Source organism: Hemitrygon akajei, chromosome 8, assembly GCF_048418815.1.
Source record: "Hemitrygon akajei chromosome 8, sHemAka1.3, whole genome shotgun sequence".
Classification (NCBI taxonomy): domain Eukaryota; kingdom Metazoa; phylum Chordata; class Chondrichthyes; order Myliobatiformes; family Dasyatidae; genus Hemitrygon; species Hemitrygon akajei.
This window is the reverse complement of record NC_133131.1, coordinates 42,892,545-42,912,049: the sequence shown is the minus strand read 5'-3', so window position 1 is coordinate 42,912,049 and position 19,505 is coordinate 42,892,545. Positions and strand designations below refer to the sequence as shown.

The 19,505-nt window shown below is 41.8% G+C and overlaps 1 protein-coding gene across 7 annotated transcripts in view; it reads right to left on the bottom strand.

Annotated features, from left to right (window-relative positions):
- Window positions 1-19,505, bottom strand: part of gtf2ird1 (GTF2I repeat domain containing 1) — a 206,451-nt gene that overhangs the window by 23,248 nt on the left and 163,698 nt on the right. For 6 of the 7 annotated variants that reach the window (XM_073053716.1, XM_073053722.1, XM_073053721.1 and 3 more), the window contains 2 exons: window positions 16,940-16,968; window positions 10,000-10,047 (listed from right to left, as the gene is read on the bottom strand). In XM_073053716.1, coding sequence (XP_072909817.1) covers window positions 10,000-10,047; window positions 16,940-16,968 — 77 coding nt within the window. The remainder of the gene's footprint in view (window positions 1-9,999; window positions 10,048-16,939; window positions 16,969-19,505) is intronic. The other variant, XM_073053720.1, reaches the window with a different exon arrangement.

Sequence of the window (19,505 nt, the reverse complement as noted above, 5' to 3'; positions counted from 1 at the left end):
TTTATGTTTACACTGTCACGACTGAGCTCAGATCTGATTAAGATATGTAAACCTATCACAAAAGTTGTGTGGTTCATTTCCCAAGAGGTGTGTTGTAACACCGAGTAATGTTTAATTGAACATGATGTCAGGCAAACTGTGAACATTCAGCTCAAAGGAGCAATTTGGAAACCTCTGATTTTGAGCAGGGTAACCTTGGGGGTCAAGTCAACAGTTCCCTGATAATGGCAACAGAGTCAGATAGGCTGGTGACAAAGACATATGCAACATTAAAAGTTACGATGTTGTGTTGCATCTTTGCGACACTGGTTAGGCTGACCTTCGAATATTATATGCAGTTCTGATTGCCACACTATAGGAAAGATGAACTTGCACTGCAGAAAGTGCAGAGGAAGACCCTGGACTAGCTGACTTCAAAGATCGAAGTATATTTATTATCAAAGTCCAAACAAGAGAAAATCTGCAGATGCTGGAAATCCGAGCAACACACACAAAATGCTGGAGGAAATCAGCAGGCCAGGCAGCGACAATGGAAAAGAGTACAGTCGACATTTTGGGCTGAGACCCTTCTGATGACAGGCAAACTGCCTGTTGAAGGGTCTCGGACCGAAACGTCTTTTTCAATAGATGCTGCCTGGCCTGCTGAATTCCTCCAGCATTTTGTGTGTGTTGCTTATTATCAAGGTACATAAATGTCACCATATACAACCCTGAGATCAATTTTCTTGTGAGCATAATCAATAAATCCATAAAATAATAACCATAACAGAATCAATGATAGACCAGACCAACTTGGGTGTTCAACCAGTGTGAAAAAGACAAACTGTGCAAATACAAAAAAGAATTAAATAAATAATCAATAAATATCGAGATGAAGAGTCTTTGAAAGTGAGTCCACTGGTTGTGGGAACATTTCAATGATGGGGCAAGCAATGTTGAATGACAGACAGACATACTTTATTGATCCTGAGGGAAATTGGGTTTCGTTACAGCCGCACCAACCAAGAATAGTGAAGAAATATAGAAATATAAACCATAAATAATTAAAAAATAAGTTAATCATGCCAAGTGGAAATAAGTCCAGGACCAGCCTATTGGCACAGGGTATCTGACACTCCGAGGGAGGATTGTAAAGTTTGATGGCCACAGGTAGGAATGACTTCCTATGACGCTCAGTGTTACATCTCGGTGGAATGAGTCTCTGGCTGAATGTACTCCTGTGCTTAACCAGTACATTATGGAGTGGATGGGAGTCATTGTCCAAGATGGCATGCAACTTGGACAGCATCCTCTTTTCAGACACCACCATCAGACAGTCCAGTTCCACCCCACAACATCACTGGCCTTACGAATGAGTTTGTTGATTCTGTTGGTGTCTGCTACCCTCAGCCTGCTGCCCCAGCACACAACAGCAAACATGATAGCACTGGCCACTACAGCCTCGTAGAACATCCTCAGCATCGTCCGGCAGATGTTAAAGGACCTCAGTCTCCTCAGGAAATACTGACAGCTCTGACCCTCCTTGTAGACAGCCTCAGTGTTCTTTGACCAGTCCAGTTTATTGTCCATTCGTATCCCCAGGTATTTGTAATCCTCCACCATGTCCACACTGACCCCTTGGATGGAAACGGGGGTCACCGGTGCCTTAGCCCTCCTCAAGTCCACCACCAGCTCCTTAGTCTTTTTCACATTAAGCTGCAGATGATTCTGCTCACACCATGTGACAAAGTTTCCCACCGTCACCCTGTACTCAGCCTCATCTCCCTTGCTGATTGTTGTTATCTGCTTTGACTTAAAGGGGTAATTAACTGTTCCTGAACCCAGTGGTAGGAATCCTGAGGCTTTTCTATCTTCTTCCTGATAGCAGCAATGAGAAGAGAGCATAACTCAGGTGGTGGGGGGCACCTGATGATGGACGCTGCTTTCCTGCTGCAACATTTCATGCAGACGTGCTCAATGCTGGAGAGGGCTTTACCCGTGAACTGGGCTATATCCACTCTATTTTGTAGGATTTTCTGTTCAAGGTCATTAGTGTTTCCATAACAGGCTGTGATGCAGCCCGGCCAGTCAATATACACTCCACTACACATCTATAAAAGTTTGTCAAAGTTTTAGATGTCAGCCGAATCTTCGCAAATTCTTAAGGAAGTAGGGGCACTACCGTGCTTTCTTTGCAATTACCTTTATGTGATGACACAAGACAGATCTCTGAAGTATTAACACCTAGGAATTTAATGTAACTGAGCCTCTCCACCTCTGATCCTCTGATGAGGACTGGCTAATGGACCTCTGGTTTCTTTCTCCTGAAGTCAAAATCAGCTCCTTGGTCTTGTTAAAATTGAGTAACAGGTTGTTGTTAAGGCACCACTTAGCCATATATTCAAACTCTCTCCTATATGCTGTTGTATCATCAGGTTTGATTTGGCCTATGATAGGATGTTGTCAACAAACTTGAATATGGCTTTGGAGCTGTGCTTAGCCATACACAGTCATAAATGCAAAGCACAGGAGGGGGCTAAGCACACAGCCGTGTGTCACACCTGTTCAGATGGAGATCGTGGAGCTGTTGTTGCCAATCTGAACTGACTGGTGTCTGCCAGTGAAGAAATCAAGGATCCAATTGTACAAAAAGGTATTAAGGCCAAGGTCTAGGAGCTTATTGATTAGTTTTGAGGTACTGAATGCTGAGCTATAGTTGATAAAGAACATCCTGATGTATACATCTTTGCATTCCAGATGTTCCAGGGTTGAGTGAAGAGCCAATGAGATGCTGTTGACCTGTTGCTCAGGTAGGCAAATTGGAGCTGATCTAAGTCGCTTCTCAGGCAGGAGTTGATATGTTCCATCACCAAGCTCTCCAAACACTTCATCACTGTGGATATAAATGCTATTGGACAACAGTCATTGAAACAGGTCACTACATTCTTCTTGGGTACCGGTATAATTGAAGCCCACTTGTAGCAGGTGTACACCTCATACTGCCAAAGTGAGAGGTTAAAATCCTCACTGAACACTCCAGGCAGTTGATTAGCACTTAACAGCATAAGATTTTGGAGCAGAATAAGGCCATTTGGTCCATCGAGTCTGCATGATTTCATCATGCCTGATACATTTTCCTCTTAACCCCAGTCTCCTGCCTTCTTTCTATAACCTTTTACACCCTGACTTATCAAGAATCTATCAACTTCTGCCTTAAATATACCCAATGATGGTTTCCACAGCCAGCTATGACAATAAATTCCACAGCTTCATCCCTCTTTAGCTAAAGAAATTCCTCTTCATCTCCATTCTAAATGGATGTCCATCTATTCCAACCTAGGGTCTATGGGCTCTCTTGTTTAATGGTATTGGTCCATGGCATAAAAAAAGATTGGGAACTCCTGCTCTATTCTGAAGCTGTGCCCTCTGGTTCTAGACTCCCTTACCATTGAAAACATTCTCTCCACATGCACTCTATTGAGGTCTTTCAACATTCGATAGGTTACAATGAGATACCCCCTCATTTTCCTGAATTCCTGAAAGTCCAAGCCCAGAGCCATCAATTGGTCCTCATAATCTAGCCCTTTAATTCCCAGAATCATTCCTGAGAGTATTCTGACGGCTGCATTTCTGTCTGGAATGGGGGCTACTGCACAGCCTATAAAATACCAGGGGCACCTTCAAGGACTGGTGTCTCAGAAAGGCAGTGAGCATTATTAAGGACCTCCAGCACCCAGGGCATGCCCCTTTCTCACTGTTACCATCACACTCAGCAATTCAGGAACAACTTCTTCCCCTCTGCCATCCCATTCCTAAATGGAAATTGAACCCTTGGACATTACCTCACTTTTAAAATATATATTTCTGTTTTTTTTGCACAATTTTTAATCTATTCAATATATGTATACTGTAATTGATTTACTTATTTATTATTATTATATTTTGTTTTTTTCTAGATTATGTATTGCATTGAACTGCTGCTGCTAAGTTAACAAATTTCATGACACGTGCCGGTGATAATAAACCTGACTCTGATTCTGAAACTCCTCTGAACACTCTCCAATGTCAGCACTTCCTTTCTTAGATAGGGGGCCCAAAACTGCTCACAGTTCTCCAAGTGAGGCCTTACCGGTGCTTTACAAAGCCTCAACATTACATACTGGCTTTTATATTCTGGTTTTCTCGAAATGAATGCTAACATTGCATTTGCTTTCCTCAATTACCAACTCAATCTGCAAGTTAAATCTTTAGGGAATCCTGCACGAGGACTTCCAAACCGTTTGCACCTCAGATTTTTGAATTTTCTCTCTGTTTAGAAAATAGTCTAAGCCTTTATTTCTTCTATCAAAGTGCATAACCATACACTTTCAGACACTCTGTTTCATCTGCTACTTCTTTGCTCATTCTTCTAATCTGTCTAAGCTCTTCAGCAGCCTCCCTGCTTCCCCAACACTACCAACCCCGCCACCTATTTTCCTATCATCCACAAACTTGGCCATAAAGCTATCAATTGTCATCCATTAACATATAATGTAAAAAGAATCAGTCCCACCACAAACCCCTGTGGAACACCAGTAGTCACTGACAGCCAACCAGAACAGGCTCTCTTTATTCCCACTCTTTGCCTCCTGCCAATGAGCCAATGTTCTATCCATGCTAACACCTCTTCTCCAGGTGTCGCTCCTTTCTTCTGCCTCTCTCCCTTACTGAGTGACACCTCCGAAACCATGTCAGAATCAATTGGTTCTTGAAAGATCATTACTAATGCCTCCACAATAGCTTCAGCCACCTCTTTCAGAACCCTGGGGTGTAGACCATCTGGTCCTGGTGATTTATCTACCTTCAGACCCTTCTGTTTACCAAGCACCTTCTCCCTAGTAATGGCAATTTCACTTACTTCTGCCCCTGACACTCTCAAACTTCCAGCATGCTGCTAGTCTCTTCCACAGTGAAGACTGATGCATAATACTTATTCAGCTTTTCTGCCATTTCCTTGTCCCCAATTACTACTGCTCCAACATCATTGTCCAGTGGTCCAATATCTACTCTCACCTCTCTTTTACTCTTTATATCTGAAGAAACTTGTAGTATCCTCTTTAATATTATTGGATAGTTTAACTTTGTGTTCAATCTTTTCCTTTATAACTTTTTTAGATGCCTTCTGATGGTTTTTAAAAGCTTTCAAATCCTTTAACCTCCTATTAATTTTTGCTCTATTATATGCCCGCTCTTTGGCTTTTACGTTGGCTTTGACTTCCCTTGTCAGCCATGGTTGTGTCATTCTGCTTTTGGAATACTTCTTCTTAGGGATGTATCAATTCTAGATCTTTCAAAATGCTCCCAGGAACTCCAGCCATTGCTGCTCTGCCATCATCCTTGCTAGTGTCCCCTTCCAGTCAACTTTGCCCAGCTCCTCCCTCATGCCTCTGTAATTCCCTTTACTACACTGTAATACTGATACATCTGACTTTAACTTCTCTCTCCCTCCCTCATTGCAGGGTGAATTATCATATTATGACCAATGTCCCCCAAACATCCCTTTACCTTAAGCTCTCTAATCAATTCTGGTTCATCGCATAACAGCCTTATTTTCCCAATCTACCTGCATACTAGCACTTGCACCACCAGGTTCAAGAACAGTTACTATCCCTCAACCATCAGGCTCTTGACCAAAAAGGGGATAATTATACTCACTCTATTTCTGGTGTTCCCACAACCGATGATCTCTCTTTGAGGACTCTTTATCTTCTTATTTCATACTCATTATTATTTATTGCTGTTTATTTAAATTTGGACAGTTTGTTGTTCATTGATCTGTTTACAACTACTCTTCTATAGATTTGCCAAGTACACCCGCAGGAGAAGGAATCTCAGGTTGTATGTAGTGACATGTATTCTGATAAATTTTACTTTGACTTTTTTTTTACTCCCCCCATGAATATTGTAATTTTGTGCTTTTTGACATGCCTTTTCTATCTTCCGTTGTAATTTGTAGCCCACATCTTTGTTACTGTTCGAAGGCTTATATATAACTCCCATCAGGGTCTTTTTACACGCAGTTTCTTAACTCTACCCACAGGAATTCTACACCTTCCAATCCTATGTCATCTCCTTCTAAGAATTTGATTTCATTTTTTAATCAACAGAGCCACCTCACCCCCTCTGGCTATCTGCCTGTCCTTTCAATACAATTTGTACCCTTGGATGTTAAGCTCCCAGCTATAATCTTCTTTCAGCCACGACTCAGTGATGCTCACAACATCACACTTGCCAATCTCTAATTGTGCAACAAGTTCATCTACCTTATTCTGTAAAAGGAGAGATTGGATAAGCTGAACTTGATTTCCCAAAGAATAAACAAAAGGATAAGAGGCATAGATAGGATAAATAGTGAAAATCTTCTTCCCATTGTAGAGCAATTACTATTTAAGAGGCTTTTAGACAGGCACTTATGCATAGAAGAGTACTGACATGGTGTGGGAAAGCAGGGTTAGTGTCGAAAGGCAGAAAGGTTTGTATGGACATAATGTATTAAAGGTTTCAATAGGACTTGCTTCTGTGCTGTTCCCATCTGTGACTCTCACCTGTTCTCAAGTTATGCTTTCTATTTTGAACATATCTCTGGTGAATTCTGCAGCATTCTGAGTTAATCAGCAGCAGGTTCTGATGCACCAGTGATCCATAAGGATCCTGACGTCATCCTGTCTGAAATCCCAGTGTGATTTGAGCTAGAGGGCAGCAGCTGACCCTCACCAGGAACTGAGGAGTGATTTCAGATGCAACGACAAGCTGATTTATCTATCCGGTTCGTAGAAGACACGCACACACACGCACGCACCTGCCAACAATTTCCAAAGTACCAATGGTTATGCTATAGTGGCTTGGTTATGGTAGTTGGTCATTCCTGAACTCAAGAATAACTGCACCCCTCAACACTCCCAATTCCCTCCTGTGGCTGTGTGTGGGAGTCGGGGTAGGGGAGGGTTAGGAATGGAGGGTCTGGGGTCAGGTCTTTACCGGCCTCTGCAGCATTTGGAATCTCTTTGTCTCGGTGGAAGGGGGGATCGGGCTGGATTGGGTGAGGATGGGGAAGATCAAGGATGGCGAGAGCGAGGTCATAGAGAGGGATAAAAGTGTGTTTTGCATGGCTGGGTGAGGTCATGGAGTACAGGTTCAGGACAGGATGTTCACTGTAAGCTGCGAGATGGGGAGCTTTTAGCAATGGGGCAGAAGGCCTCTCAGTTTGATGCTGCATTATTAACATGGAATGAGTGCCCAATAACATTCACTCTCAAAACAACTTGATCTGTAATGTCAACATTAATGGACTAAGGCACATTTTGTATACAGCATAATAAATCTTGGCTTATTTGAAAGACAGGCTCCGGTACATGTTAAGGTTTCAAGCTCCTGCCACTGGCTGATTCACTGCCGCATTGTTACAAAGCAGGCTCACCATGACGCTCTGATCTTAAAGTGCGTGCAGTCTCGTGATGAACTTTCAGTTTTTGGCGCACTGATAGCTTTTTTTCTTCATCTACTTCAGGTCATTGCATCAACTTTCAAACCAAAGTGCACGATCATAAAACAAGAACAGGTATTTTCCTGCAACTACTTGCACATAATCTTATTTAACTTGCACACCGTTATCAGACTCTTGAGCAGTCCTCTCTGTGCTAAAAGATGAACTCTTCCTAAAGATTTCCTAATTTACATTGTCTATCTGCGCTGTACTTGCTGTGTAACTAACACCTTATTCTGCATTCTATTTTCCTTTTCTATCCTGATATACTTGTGTATTTCATACAATGATCTATCTGGATGGCACTAAAACAAAAACTTTTTGCTGTATTGTAGTACATGACAAAAATAAACACACACACACGCTTACTTAAGCTTGGTCTCAGTTGTACACAATGCTCCTGTAATGTGCTGAATACTTCCTCTAAGATCAGATTTTCTACTGTGCACGTGGCGAGTAACATATCATGATGGTTATGCATGCACTAATTCACTCCTTGTAAGATTTTTATCCATTTAGGGCTTGAAAATCTTGGGTTAAGACTTTACTCCATTTAGTAATTCATAAGTGAGTGGAACCCCTTGTGAGTACAGATGACTGTGTATTGTTGACCATCTTTAACAATAAGTAATTATGCATAGCTTTAAAGAACAGATCAAGTTATTCAAAATACATGCTGAATATCGTTCTTTATATAGCCAGTCAGAGCAGCTATATTGATCTGGTGCTGGTCTGAATTGCAATAGTTCCATCACAAATCAACACCAATGTTGTTTTGTTTACTCTGCAAGGCAACGCTTCTGGTACATGCATAGGACATGCAAATGGTTGCAGGAAAATACTTCACAAAAAGTCAATTTTGTGCTATAAATTGACCCTCCACTTGCTAACCACGAATCTTCAATGTGCACCGAAAGATCCTAAAGAAAATAATCACTAGTTCTCCATTTTGATTGCCAGTTTTCCTCAAAGCACCAAAGCAGAGCTTGTACACATCAAACAAAAGTGGGTTATTATTAAGCCAATATACTTAATCTATGTGTATACTGGGCATGATGCTCCTGCTATGGACTGAGTATTCCAGTCAATATTACATTGCTACAAAACACAAGCCCCTTGTCCAAGAGGATCACAGTACATTTATACACGTATTTAGAACAACTCAGTCTAAGTTCCCTTACAAAGCTGAAAGGAGCATTTTGTAGGGAAAGATGTCATCATTTGCACTCTCTGATATAGAAGTCACGCTGGGGTCACAAAGGCATTCAATGACAGGTCAAATTTCCTGATGACTGTGAAAAAGTCAAAAGAATTTTTCTACTCCAGGTGAAGAAAACTAACTGTGTTGTTTAATTTCAAGACAACATAGAGCTCCCAGTGAAGGAATACTTCCATTTGGAAATGTCCAACACATCTGATATCTTGAACACCAAACTCCAAGCCAAATGGAATAGACTGTGAAGGGAAGTAGATTTTACTTCTACTGCTTCAGATTCAGAATCCTGAATTACATAAATATAGCACATAGTCTGGCTGGAAAATTGTGACAGAGTTTCCATAAGAAACACGGTTAAGTCATACTCATTTACATCTAGAGTATCACACACAGAATGCTGGAGGAACTTAACGGATCAGGCAGCATCTAAGGAAAGGAATAAGGAGTTGATGTTTCAGACCAAGACCCTTCATTGGGACTGGAAAGGATGGGGGCAGAAGCCAGAATAAGAAGGTGGGGGAGGGGGGGAAAGGAGTAGAAGCTGTAAGGTGATAGGTGAAACCAGGTGAGGGGGAAATTAGGCTGGTGTAGGAGGGAGGAAGAAGTGAGAAAGACGGAGGTGAGATGTAGAAAAGGCAAAGGGATGAAGAAAGATATCTGATAGGAGAGGAGACTATCAGAGAAATGGAAGGAGGAGGGGTATCAGAGGGTGGTGATAGGCTGGCAAGGAAAAGAGAAAGGGTATGAGGGGAGCCAGAATGAAGAATGGAAAAGGAAAGAAGGGGGAGAAGATATTAGTGGAAGATGGAGAAATCGATCTTCATGCCGTCAGGTTGAAGGCTACCCGAACAGAATGGGAGGTGTTGCTCCTCCAGCCCGAAAGTGGTCTCATTGTGGCCTCCTCTACTGCCATGAACTGACATATCAGAAAGGAGAATTTAAATGGTTGGCCACTGGCAAATTTCTGCAGTCAGAGGGAAGATGCTCGACAAATTGGTCCCCCAATCTACATCATGTCTCACTGAAGTAGAGGAGAGACTGCACTAGGAACACCAGATACAGTAGATGACCCTGACAGACTTGTGGTGTTTTCCTCAGCTGGAAGTGCCTTATTTCATCTCACATCTCGCTTACATCTATACCAAAAAGTGGAACCCTGATTACATATGGAGAGACACTCAGACTGTCAATAGACGCAACTAACAAAATGCTTTCATGTGCTGTATGTTGCGAGCTGCACTCACGTTTGGTCAGGGTACAGTAAGGGGAGTAGAAAGCTTACCCTGTAAAGCAGCATATGCTTTTTCTAGTGATGTTATTCGCCTGGGTGCTAGAATGTGGAGAGAACAGAGAGAAAGTTAAGCACAGAATCCTATTAGTATGAAGAAAAAAACAACGATCCTTATTTATCTCTAAACTAAAGGGAAGCTATTCATTTATTAAACTTTCATTCAATATAACTTAAGAGCATCTTCTTCAACTGAATATTACCCTTCCAGATGATAATTAATCATCTTCAAAGTGGAGCTAATTAGATGGTCCACTGATTAATCCCAATTTTTATCACCTGATAAATCTAAGCTGAAGTTTGAAGTTCATCTTCCCTGAGGTATGGCAACGCTTCCTGTAAGAGCTCTACTCTCCAAATTAAGTCAAACAACTTGAATAACTTAAGATAGGAAACTTTCAGGAATGTGAGAAATATTCTACTCTGGTTGATCTAAAAACAACACTAGTCCTTGATGCAAGTTACCTCAGAATGTAGTCGGTACACCAGGGAGGAGCCAAAGAAATGGACTGAGGTAAAACATTGTTCAAACTGGAAATAACACCAAGGGAACAAACTCTAAGCTAGAGACTAATCTGAAACATAATACAAGAATATTTTGGAGCTGAGAACTTATTCCAAAGTTTCAGAACCTGGGAAAGACTTGTGGGATTTGGTTACATCAGCGACACAAACAATTGAATTCCATTATATGCATGCTTATCAACAACTGAACAGCAATGACTTTAGTGAACAGAATTGTGTTGATTAAATTTAGGAGAAGAGTTGACCTACCTATATTGCACGGAGGACACACTATAATGGCTTATATGAGTTAGGTGGGTAGCTGGGAGACAACCAGCTAAGCCCATTGAAGACTTGGACAAGGATTTCAGGAATGGCAAAGTCTGGGCAAAGGTAAAATGGGAGAGGAAGAAAGGTCTTGAAGAAGGGTCTCAGCCCGAAACATTAACTGTTTATTTCCTTCCACAGATGCTGCCTGACCTGTGGAGTTGTTGGTTGTTCAAGGTGTGGTTCTCCACCTCTGAGTGCCCGAAGTGTCATGTCCTGAGACTAATTAAGGATACAGGCAGTGGTAATCTATTTCCTGTAGTTAAAAGAAGTGATATGTGTTTTACCACAAGGAGGAAGTTTTTGAAGGGGCAGGAATCTAATAATAGCGGTCTTCTAATATGGCAAAGAGAGATGTTATGGATGCGATGGGAGGTGAGGACCTCGATACAATAGCTATCACTAAAGAGGTAGTCCTGAGTAAACTTGTGGACCTGAAGATAGACAAGTCCCCTGCTCCTGATGGAATGCATCCCAGGGTACTGAAACAAAATGGCAGAACTTATAGCAGAGGCTTTGGTGATAATTTACCAAAATTCTCTGGACTCTGGGCAGATCCTGGTGGATTGGAAGATGGCAAATGTCACGCCACTGTTAAAAAAGGATGTAGGCAAAAGGCAGGTAACTATAGGCCAATTAGTTTAACATCTGTAATTTGAAAAGTGCTTGAAGCTAAGAAACAGCGAGGCATCTGGAAGGAAATGGATCCATCAGGCAGACGCAGTATGGATTCAGCAAAGGCAGGTCCTGTTTGACAAACTTACTGGAGTTCCTTGAGGATATAACAAGCGCAGTGGATACAGAAGAACAGATGGATGTTATTTACTTGGATTTCCAGAAGGCATTCGATAAGGTGCCACATAAAAGACATCCATAAGATAAGGATGCATAGAGTTGGGGGTGATGTATCAACATGGATAGAGGATTGGTTAACTAATAGAAAGCAGGGAGTTGGGATCCACAGGTGTCACTCTGGTTGGCAATCAGTGGTGAGCGGTGTGCCACAGGGGTCGGTGCTGAGTCCACAAAAGTTCACAATATGTATTAACGATCTGGAAGAGGGGACCGAGTGTAGTGTATCTAAGTTTGCTGATGATATTAAATTGAGTGGAAAAACAAATTGTGCAGAGGATACGGAGAGTCTGCAAAGAGATATAGATAGGTTAAGTGGGTGGGCAAGGGTGAGGCAGATGGAATACAATGTTGGTAAATGCGAGGTCATCCACTTTGGAAGGAAAAATGAAAGAGCAGATTATTATTTAAATAGTAAAAAGATTGCAGCATGCTACTGTGCAGAGGGACTTGGGAGTGCTTGTGCATGAATCACAAAAGGTTGGTTTGCAGGTACAGCAGGCTATCACGAAGGCAAATGGATTGTTGGCCTTCATTGCTGGAGGGATTGAATTTAAGAGCAGGGAGGTTATGCTGTAACTGTACAGGGTACTGGTAAGGCTGCACCTGGAGTACTGCGTGCAGTTCTGGTCTCCTTACTTGAGGAAGGATATACTGGCTTTGGAGGCAGTGCAGAGGAGGTTCACCAGGTTGATTTCAGAGATGAGGGGGTTAAACTATGAGGAGAGATTGAATCGCCTGGGACTGTACTTGCTGGAATTCGGAAGAATGAAAGGAGATCTTATAGAAACATATAAAATTATGAAAGGGATAGATAAGATAGAGGCAGGAAAGTTGTTTCCACTGGCAGGTGAAACTAGAACTAGGGGACATAGCCTCAAGATTCGGGAGATTAGATTTAGGACAGAGATGAGGAGGAACTGCTTTTCCCAGAGAGTGGTGAATCTGTGGAATTCTCTGCCCAATGAAGCAGTGGAGGCTACATCTGTAAATATATTTAAGACAAGGTTGGATAGATTTTTGCATAGTAGGGGAATTAAGGGTTACAGCAGAAAGGCAGATAGGTGGAGATGAGTCCATGGCCAGATCAGCCATGATCTTATTGAATGGCAGAGCAGGCTTGACGGGCCAGATGGCCGACTCCTGCTCCTATTCCTTATGTTCTTACGTTCTCACAGAGAAGGGGATGGTTTTAGAAGATAAATACCATTTAACAGTTCTTGGGGGAAAAAACAGCAAAGGTCAGATTAAGTGAAGTTGGGTAGTGGGAATCTAAGGTAGATCGCGATCAAATAAGCATGTGATTAGATTCATAAACTTCCTGTGGAAGTTGCATACATGTGGCACAGCAATTTTAACAGGACTCCCACAGGAAATAACTGGGAGTGATAGGTGTGGTAATGCTTGAAATAATAATTCAATTTTTTTTTGTGTGCCATACTCTGCCAGAGCCACAGCGACCACTGTTTTCAAAGTGATTGTCTTGGAGGAAAGATTCTGTGAGTGGTCCCCCACGTCCTTCTCACAGCGCAGTTTTAAAAAATTTATTTTGCAAGGCCGAGTTGTGAGCTCGACGCTCAACCTGGCATGGATGGTAAGCATGTCCAGGAGCGGCCCAACTGGATTTGAACTCGTGAACCTTCGCTCCGGAGTCCAGCACTGATGTCACTGCACCACCAACTGGGCCATAATTCAATTAATTGAATCTAATACAGGATATTAAGTGTGGATTGATTTGTGAATCATTACAGTGACGTGTTGATACAGGTCCTGTGGGAAAACAGTAAGAAGACCCAACATGGCAGAACTTGAATGATGCTGGGACAACAAACACAAAAATTCTGGAGGAACTCAGCAGGTCAAACAGCATTTATGGAGGGGACTAAAAGTCAATTTGGGCTGAGATCCTTTATCAGGACTGTCTTCCTTTTCTTTGGCTGCTCTTTTGTCCCGATGATGAGTCTCAGCACAAAACAGCAACTGTTTATTTCCCACCATACTTGCTGCTTGACAGGCTGCATTCCTCTAATATTTTTCTGTATTGCTCAAGATTACAAGCATCATCTCTCTGATGCTGGTGCAGTGTATGGCCTTGCATTACACTTCACAATATTTCCATGGATAGAAACTTCAACATCCACTTCTTAGATCATAAAATTATTAAAAAATTCATTCAATTTGCCACAACTGTGCATATTCTTTGAATAAGACCTCATAATCCCACTTTTCCCCATTCCTTTCTGTGAGAAATGTCTATCCATTTTGTCATCTACAGCTGGCACTGAATCTTCTTCCACAATCTTTTCATGCAGTGTATTCTAGATTACACCATGCTGTTGCATGAGAAGTTCTCATCAGTCCTCCTACTTCCTTTCCAATGATTTTCTCTGGTCACTAACATACTTTGGGTGTAATTTCATTTACACTTGCCTGTACATCTTGTTTGTGATCATGGTGTATGACACTTAAATGTGCTGATGTAAAATTGTAAACTCCAACATTTTCATATCAGTTAAACTGACTTTTCCTGAACCCTGCTTTTATTATCCTTAATTATTAATAAAAAGATTTAAAAAGAAAAAGAAAATTGTAAACTGCCAAAGAACTGGGAGCAGCTACACCAACAAATCACTGCACCCTCTTCACAGATATCAGTAACCATCAAGATAACCTTTGATTTCACAGAGGACTACTTCTGACAGATGTCTAGTCCACATTTGCTATATCTTGCATGGACTGCTTAGGTCTTCCATTTCCTAATACAATGTAATTCTGTGATATACCCCTGTTGAATAGACAGGTGTATTTCTACCTAATCAGCAACCATTTGGCGAGAGTGGAAAAGCTACTTCAATGGTTGCCTTAAAACCTGAACCAAAATCATTGCTTGCTCCACATTGCCTGTCACATAAATGGGAGTGCCATTGCCTACAGTGTTAAATTGCTCCACACAAACACAGCAGCTACTTTTAGTAAACAACCCATTTTTTAAAAATAATACTAAACACATACAAATATATATATACACACACACACACACACAATGTATTAACATCTTCCAGGGGGATATATCCTGCATATAATCTTCTTTTTAACTGGGTTCTGCTTTGTAAATTTCCCCAATGGAAATGGATTTGAAGTGTCTCACTACTTCTAAGGGCAGAAATGGCTCAATATCACTGTGTGCCAAAACAGTACCAGTCACAAGAGATATCTCAGTCATTGAGTCAGTAAATCTCTATTTGAGTCTTTCATACATTTCTTAAAGAAAGCCAGCAATCTATTGTTGGTGAGACCATCTTAATGAGGTGTCTCCTTCACCCTGCCATTCTACAGTTGCTGGGAACTCTCCCAAAAGCTCCATAACTAACTTTGTGTGGGAACAGATCTGCGAATGACAGCGTGGTAGTTTCTCTCCAAGTCTTGTACAAACTAGTTTTCCAAACTGATAAATAATTTATCATGAGACTACAGGACTCAAAGTACTACTGCCAAAAGAAGGAGTGTGCTGGCATTGGCGAGGGTCCAGAGGAGGTTCACAAGAATGATCCCAGGAATGAAAGGGTTAACATAGGAGGAGCATTTATTAGCTCTGGGCCTGTACTCACTGATCTCATTGCAACCTATTGAATATAAGGCCTGGATAAAGTGAATGTAGAGAGAATGTTCACTATAGTGAAGGGAGTCTAGGACCAAAGGAGACAGCCTCAGAATTGAAGGATGTCCATTTAGAACAGCAATGAGGAAAAATATTTTTAGCCAGAGGGTGGTGAACCTGTGGAATTCGTTGCCACAGATGGCTGTCTGGGCCAAGTCTTTGGGTATATTTAAGGCAGAGGTTGATAGGTTCTTGATTAACCAGGGCAGGTCAAAGGTTACAGGGAGAAGGCAATGGGAATGGGGTTGAATGGGATAATAAATCAGCCATGATGGAATGGCGGAGCAGTTGGGCTGAATGGTCCAATTCTGCTCCTGTATTTTATAGACTTAAGTGTAAACTCAACTCGGGCCGAGTATTGGATGAGAGTAGGAAGTTTCCTGTCGCTACATTGGCCTGATAAGGAATATATAGAGTAGGTTGGTATGAAGGTTCCATTCCTGCAGTAATGACTCAGTGTGTAAGCCATGGTAATAAGAGGTCTCAACTTCCTGCACTTGTCTTGCAAGTTTCCTGCTGAAACTCAGTGATCCTCCTTCCAGCAAAAGATCAATGTTGGACATTTTTTAAATATGCAGGTGATAGAAGCATGGCATGCTTGCACTGGGCTGGTCACTGGCAGCAGAAGAAACAAAGATGTTCCACAAGGCTCAGTCCCGGTGAAGTGTCTTGACCTGAAATACTTGCAGTCCATTTCCCTCTATTGTTGCTGCCTGACCTGCTGAGTTCCTCCAGCTCTTTTGTGTGTTCCTCCACAATGTTAGTTGTACAACCATTGAAACAATTAGATTTCCTTGCATATGGGAGGGAAATAAATGATTGAGTTCTGCACAAATAAACAAATGATTGATCTTTATTTGATAAGATTAATGGGATTACAAAAACAGCTCAAGCTGTTGTGGTGATCAAGAGGCACCCAGCCCCATAGACACACCATGTATCAGAGGTCTCCAGCTACACAGAGGAGCCAGGCCCATAATACCACTGGTAACTCAGGCTGGTATATGCATCAGTGACCAGAGGTAAGAGAGGGCACTGTTGAGGGAAGGTCTCCCATTCTGCAGAGGAGCAAAGCCCAAATTACCACCAACTTGTGTTAGTTTTCTCTTGTGAATGTCCTTCATGCAGAGTTGAAGATTTTTCTCACTCAGTAAAGGAGTTCATAGGCAGTCCACATGTATGTTATGTTGTGAGATACTGAGAAGAGTACACATGCTGACTACACTCCCTTTCTATTTGAGAAAAACATGGTAAATGTTACCACTTGGTGCTGCAATTGGGAAACTTCCAGTGCCAGGAATATACATTAGGAATTCTTAAACTGTAGCTTCCTCAACCCCCACTCCTGGTATTTCTAGGAGAATCTGTGCTGCTACAAAGTGAATCATAGAAATAGAAAAAGAGTAGGCAGCATCTCTGATCTTCGTACGGTCCTATCTCTGAACACCACTGGATTCTTCCCATCACAGGGCCTAAGAAAATGGAATGGGATAGGGTGGGGTGGTGTCAGGGTTAATTTACCGATACCATCTTGCTTTCAAGTGCAAGGTGAGTAACGTGCAAATGATTTTGGAGCACTGAAGATATCCTTACCAGGTTTGGGGATCAATCCCTGGAAAGGCCTGCAAAATGACAAAAAAAAAAGTACACGTCAAAACCTGCAAAAATATTTTCAGAATGAAATGCCATTCAACGGTATTTAAAATCAGAAAACAGTCGAACCAGATAATGAACATTGCACACGTAAAATCTTTGTGCACTTGCTTTTGCAGTTCTTATGTTTACGGGGAACACAGCACAGTAGATAAGTCATCATCCTTTAACCTGGATTTGAACCCAGGCACCAGCAACAGGATGAATCACAGACCCTTCGCAGCACAGGAGGATAATAGGTTTATCAATTCTATCTCTGCCCTTTATGGACCAATCTTAATAGTTCTCATAAGTTTCTCTTATATCCTGAAAGTTATTTTCACTCAAGTACACTTCCAGGTCATCATGAAAGCCCTGATTGACTGTGCTGATGTTGTTCTAGACATTAAGTTTCAGATCAATACCCATCTGGTAAAAGATTTCCTTTATTTCTTCCTGCAACTTTTGCCCTTCACCATAAGACCACAAGTTATAGGTGCAGAATTAGGCCTTTTGGCCCATCGAGTCTGCTCCACCATTTCATCATGGCTGATCCACTTCCTTCTCAGCCCCAATTTCCTGCTTTCTCCCTGTATATATTCATGCCCTGACTAACCAAGAATCTATCAATCTCTGTCTAAATATACCCAGTGACTTGGCCTCCACAACCGCCTGAGGCAATGAATTCCACAGATTCACTATTCTCTGGCTAAAGAAATTCCTCCTCAACCTGTGATGAATCTATTCCCACTGAAACATGAACGTGTTCATTACAGAAACAGCTTCCCTTTTTGTTGAACCTTGATTTGATCTTGTACTCTATCAAACCTCCTTTTCTTCACCGCCCCCCCCCCCCACCCCAAACAGCAACTCCTGCCAGGACAACCTAACATTGTCGCTGAACTTTCTCCGCTCTCAATCCTTTACACTAGATACATTCTGCATTCTTCCTCAGACCTTCATAGCCTTCCTGAGGTATGGGCAAAAGATCTAAACCCAATACTCCAGTTGTGAACTAACCAACATGTAGTCAAGTTCAACAGAATCTCCTTGCTTTGCTCTCTGTACTTATCTTTATGACTCCTTCAACCTACATACATTACTAACTGTTCTCTCAATATGCTCTGCAATTAAACATTTACTAAGTTGACTCAGCACCTTCTGTTCTTGCACAACTTTTTGGATGGTGCCATTTATCTATATTGTACCTCCACACTTCCTGCACTCCTATTAAATTTCACCTGCCACTAATCTGCCTAGCCTCCCTACGCATCTTCTCTTGAACTCTATTATTATCTTCTTAATTGTTTACCGTACCAAGTTTTGTGAAATGTGCAAATTTCAAAATTGTACCCTGCACACCCACATTCGTGTCACCAAAATATATCAAAGCCAGTGGAGTCAACATGCCAGCCCTGCTCCAGTTTGAAAAGGCAATTATTTCCCACAACTTACTTTTGTCTTTAACGCACTTCCTCCATTCATGCCGTTAATAACCCCTGAACCTCATCCTTTCTAGCTGGTCTTCTGAAAATGGAGATAAAAGAATATCTACCACCTCCCCTTCATCATCTTTGATTGTTGCCTCATCAAAAATTTCATTTAGATGGGTCAGATGTGAAAAAATCTGTGCCCCCTCTTCATTATTAAAATAAATGTCTCTACACTCCAACACGATTAAAATAAATGGTCTATGGTTGCCTGATAAATTCGCTAACTCTTATTTGAATAGTATGCTCCATTTTCCAGCCCTCTGGTTCCCCCCACCCCACCCCATATCTGGATCGGAAGAATCTCCACAAACACTTCTTAGAGCATCCATGAATGCATCATGCCCCCAGTGTGATTTTATGTTCTGCTAGCTTTCATGCTATCTCCTTGACAACTTTCACCCCATCCAGTATCTCCACCACCTCTTACCCAGATTCGGGCAGCATCCTCTTCCATTATAAAGACCAATACAAATTTAGTATTCCCATCACAGCCCACCTCTCTGAATAGATCTATTCTTTAATTTGTCCCCATCTCTCCCCCTACTACATGCTTACAAGCCTACAGTAGACATTCAAGTTTGCTCTAATGTTATCTCCACTTACATTCTCTTTGTCAGCCCTATTTTTTTTCATTTTAATTTTAATGCTTGAAAATTCTACACACCCATTGGGATGTGCTAAAATGATGCAGTGTGGATCTCTTTCTGTTGCCCATGACATAAACCTCTGGTTGCCACTGCTCCTTGTATACTTAGCACCCCGTCCAGCCTTTCCTCAAGCTGAGCTTTAACTTTCACCATGATATTATCCACACCCTCCACCCCCACCCCAGCCAGAGTGCTTGCAGTCACCCAAACCTTCCTGCTGCATTCTGAGTTTATACAGGTACGTTCTAAACTGATCTGATCCTCACAGTCAGATCCAGACACTTGAGGACCCACAGACACCAATCCTGTTACTTGCAACAATTAGTTGCTATTACCTGGTTAATTAAAGCCCCTGGATCAGCAACGGATTATTTAATGTTTATTTTC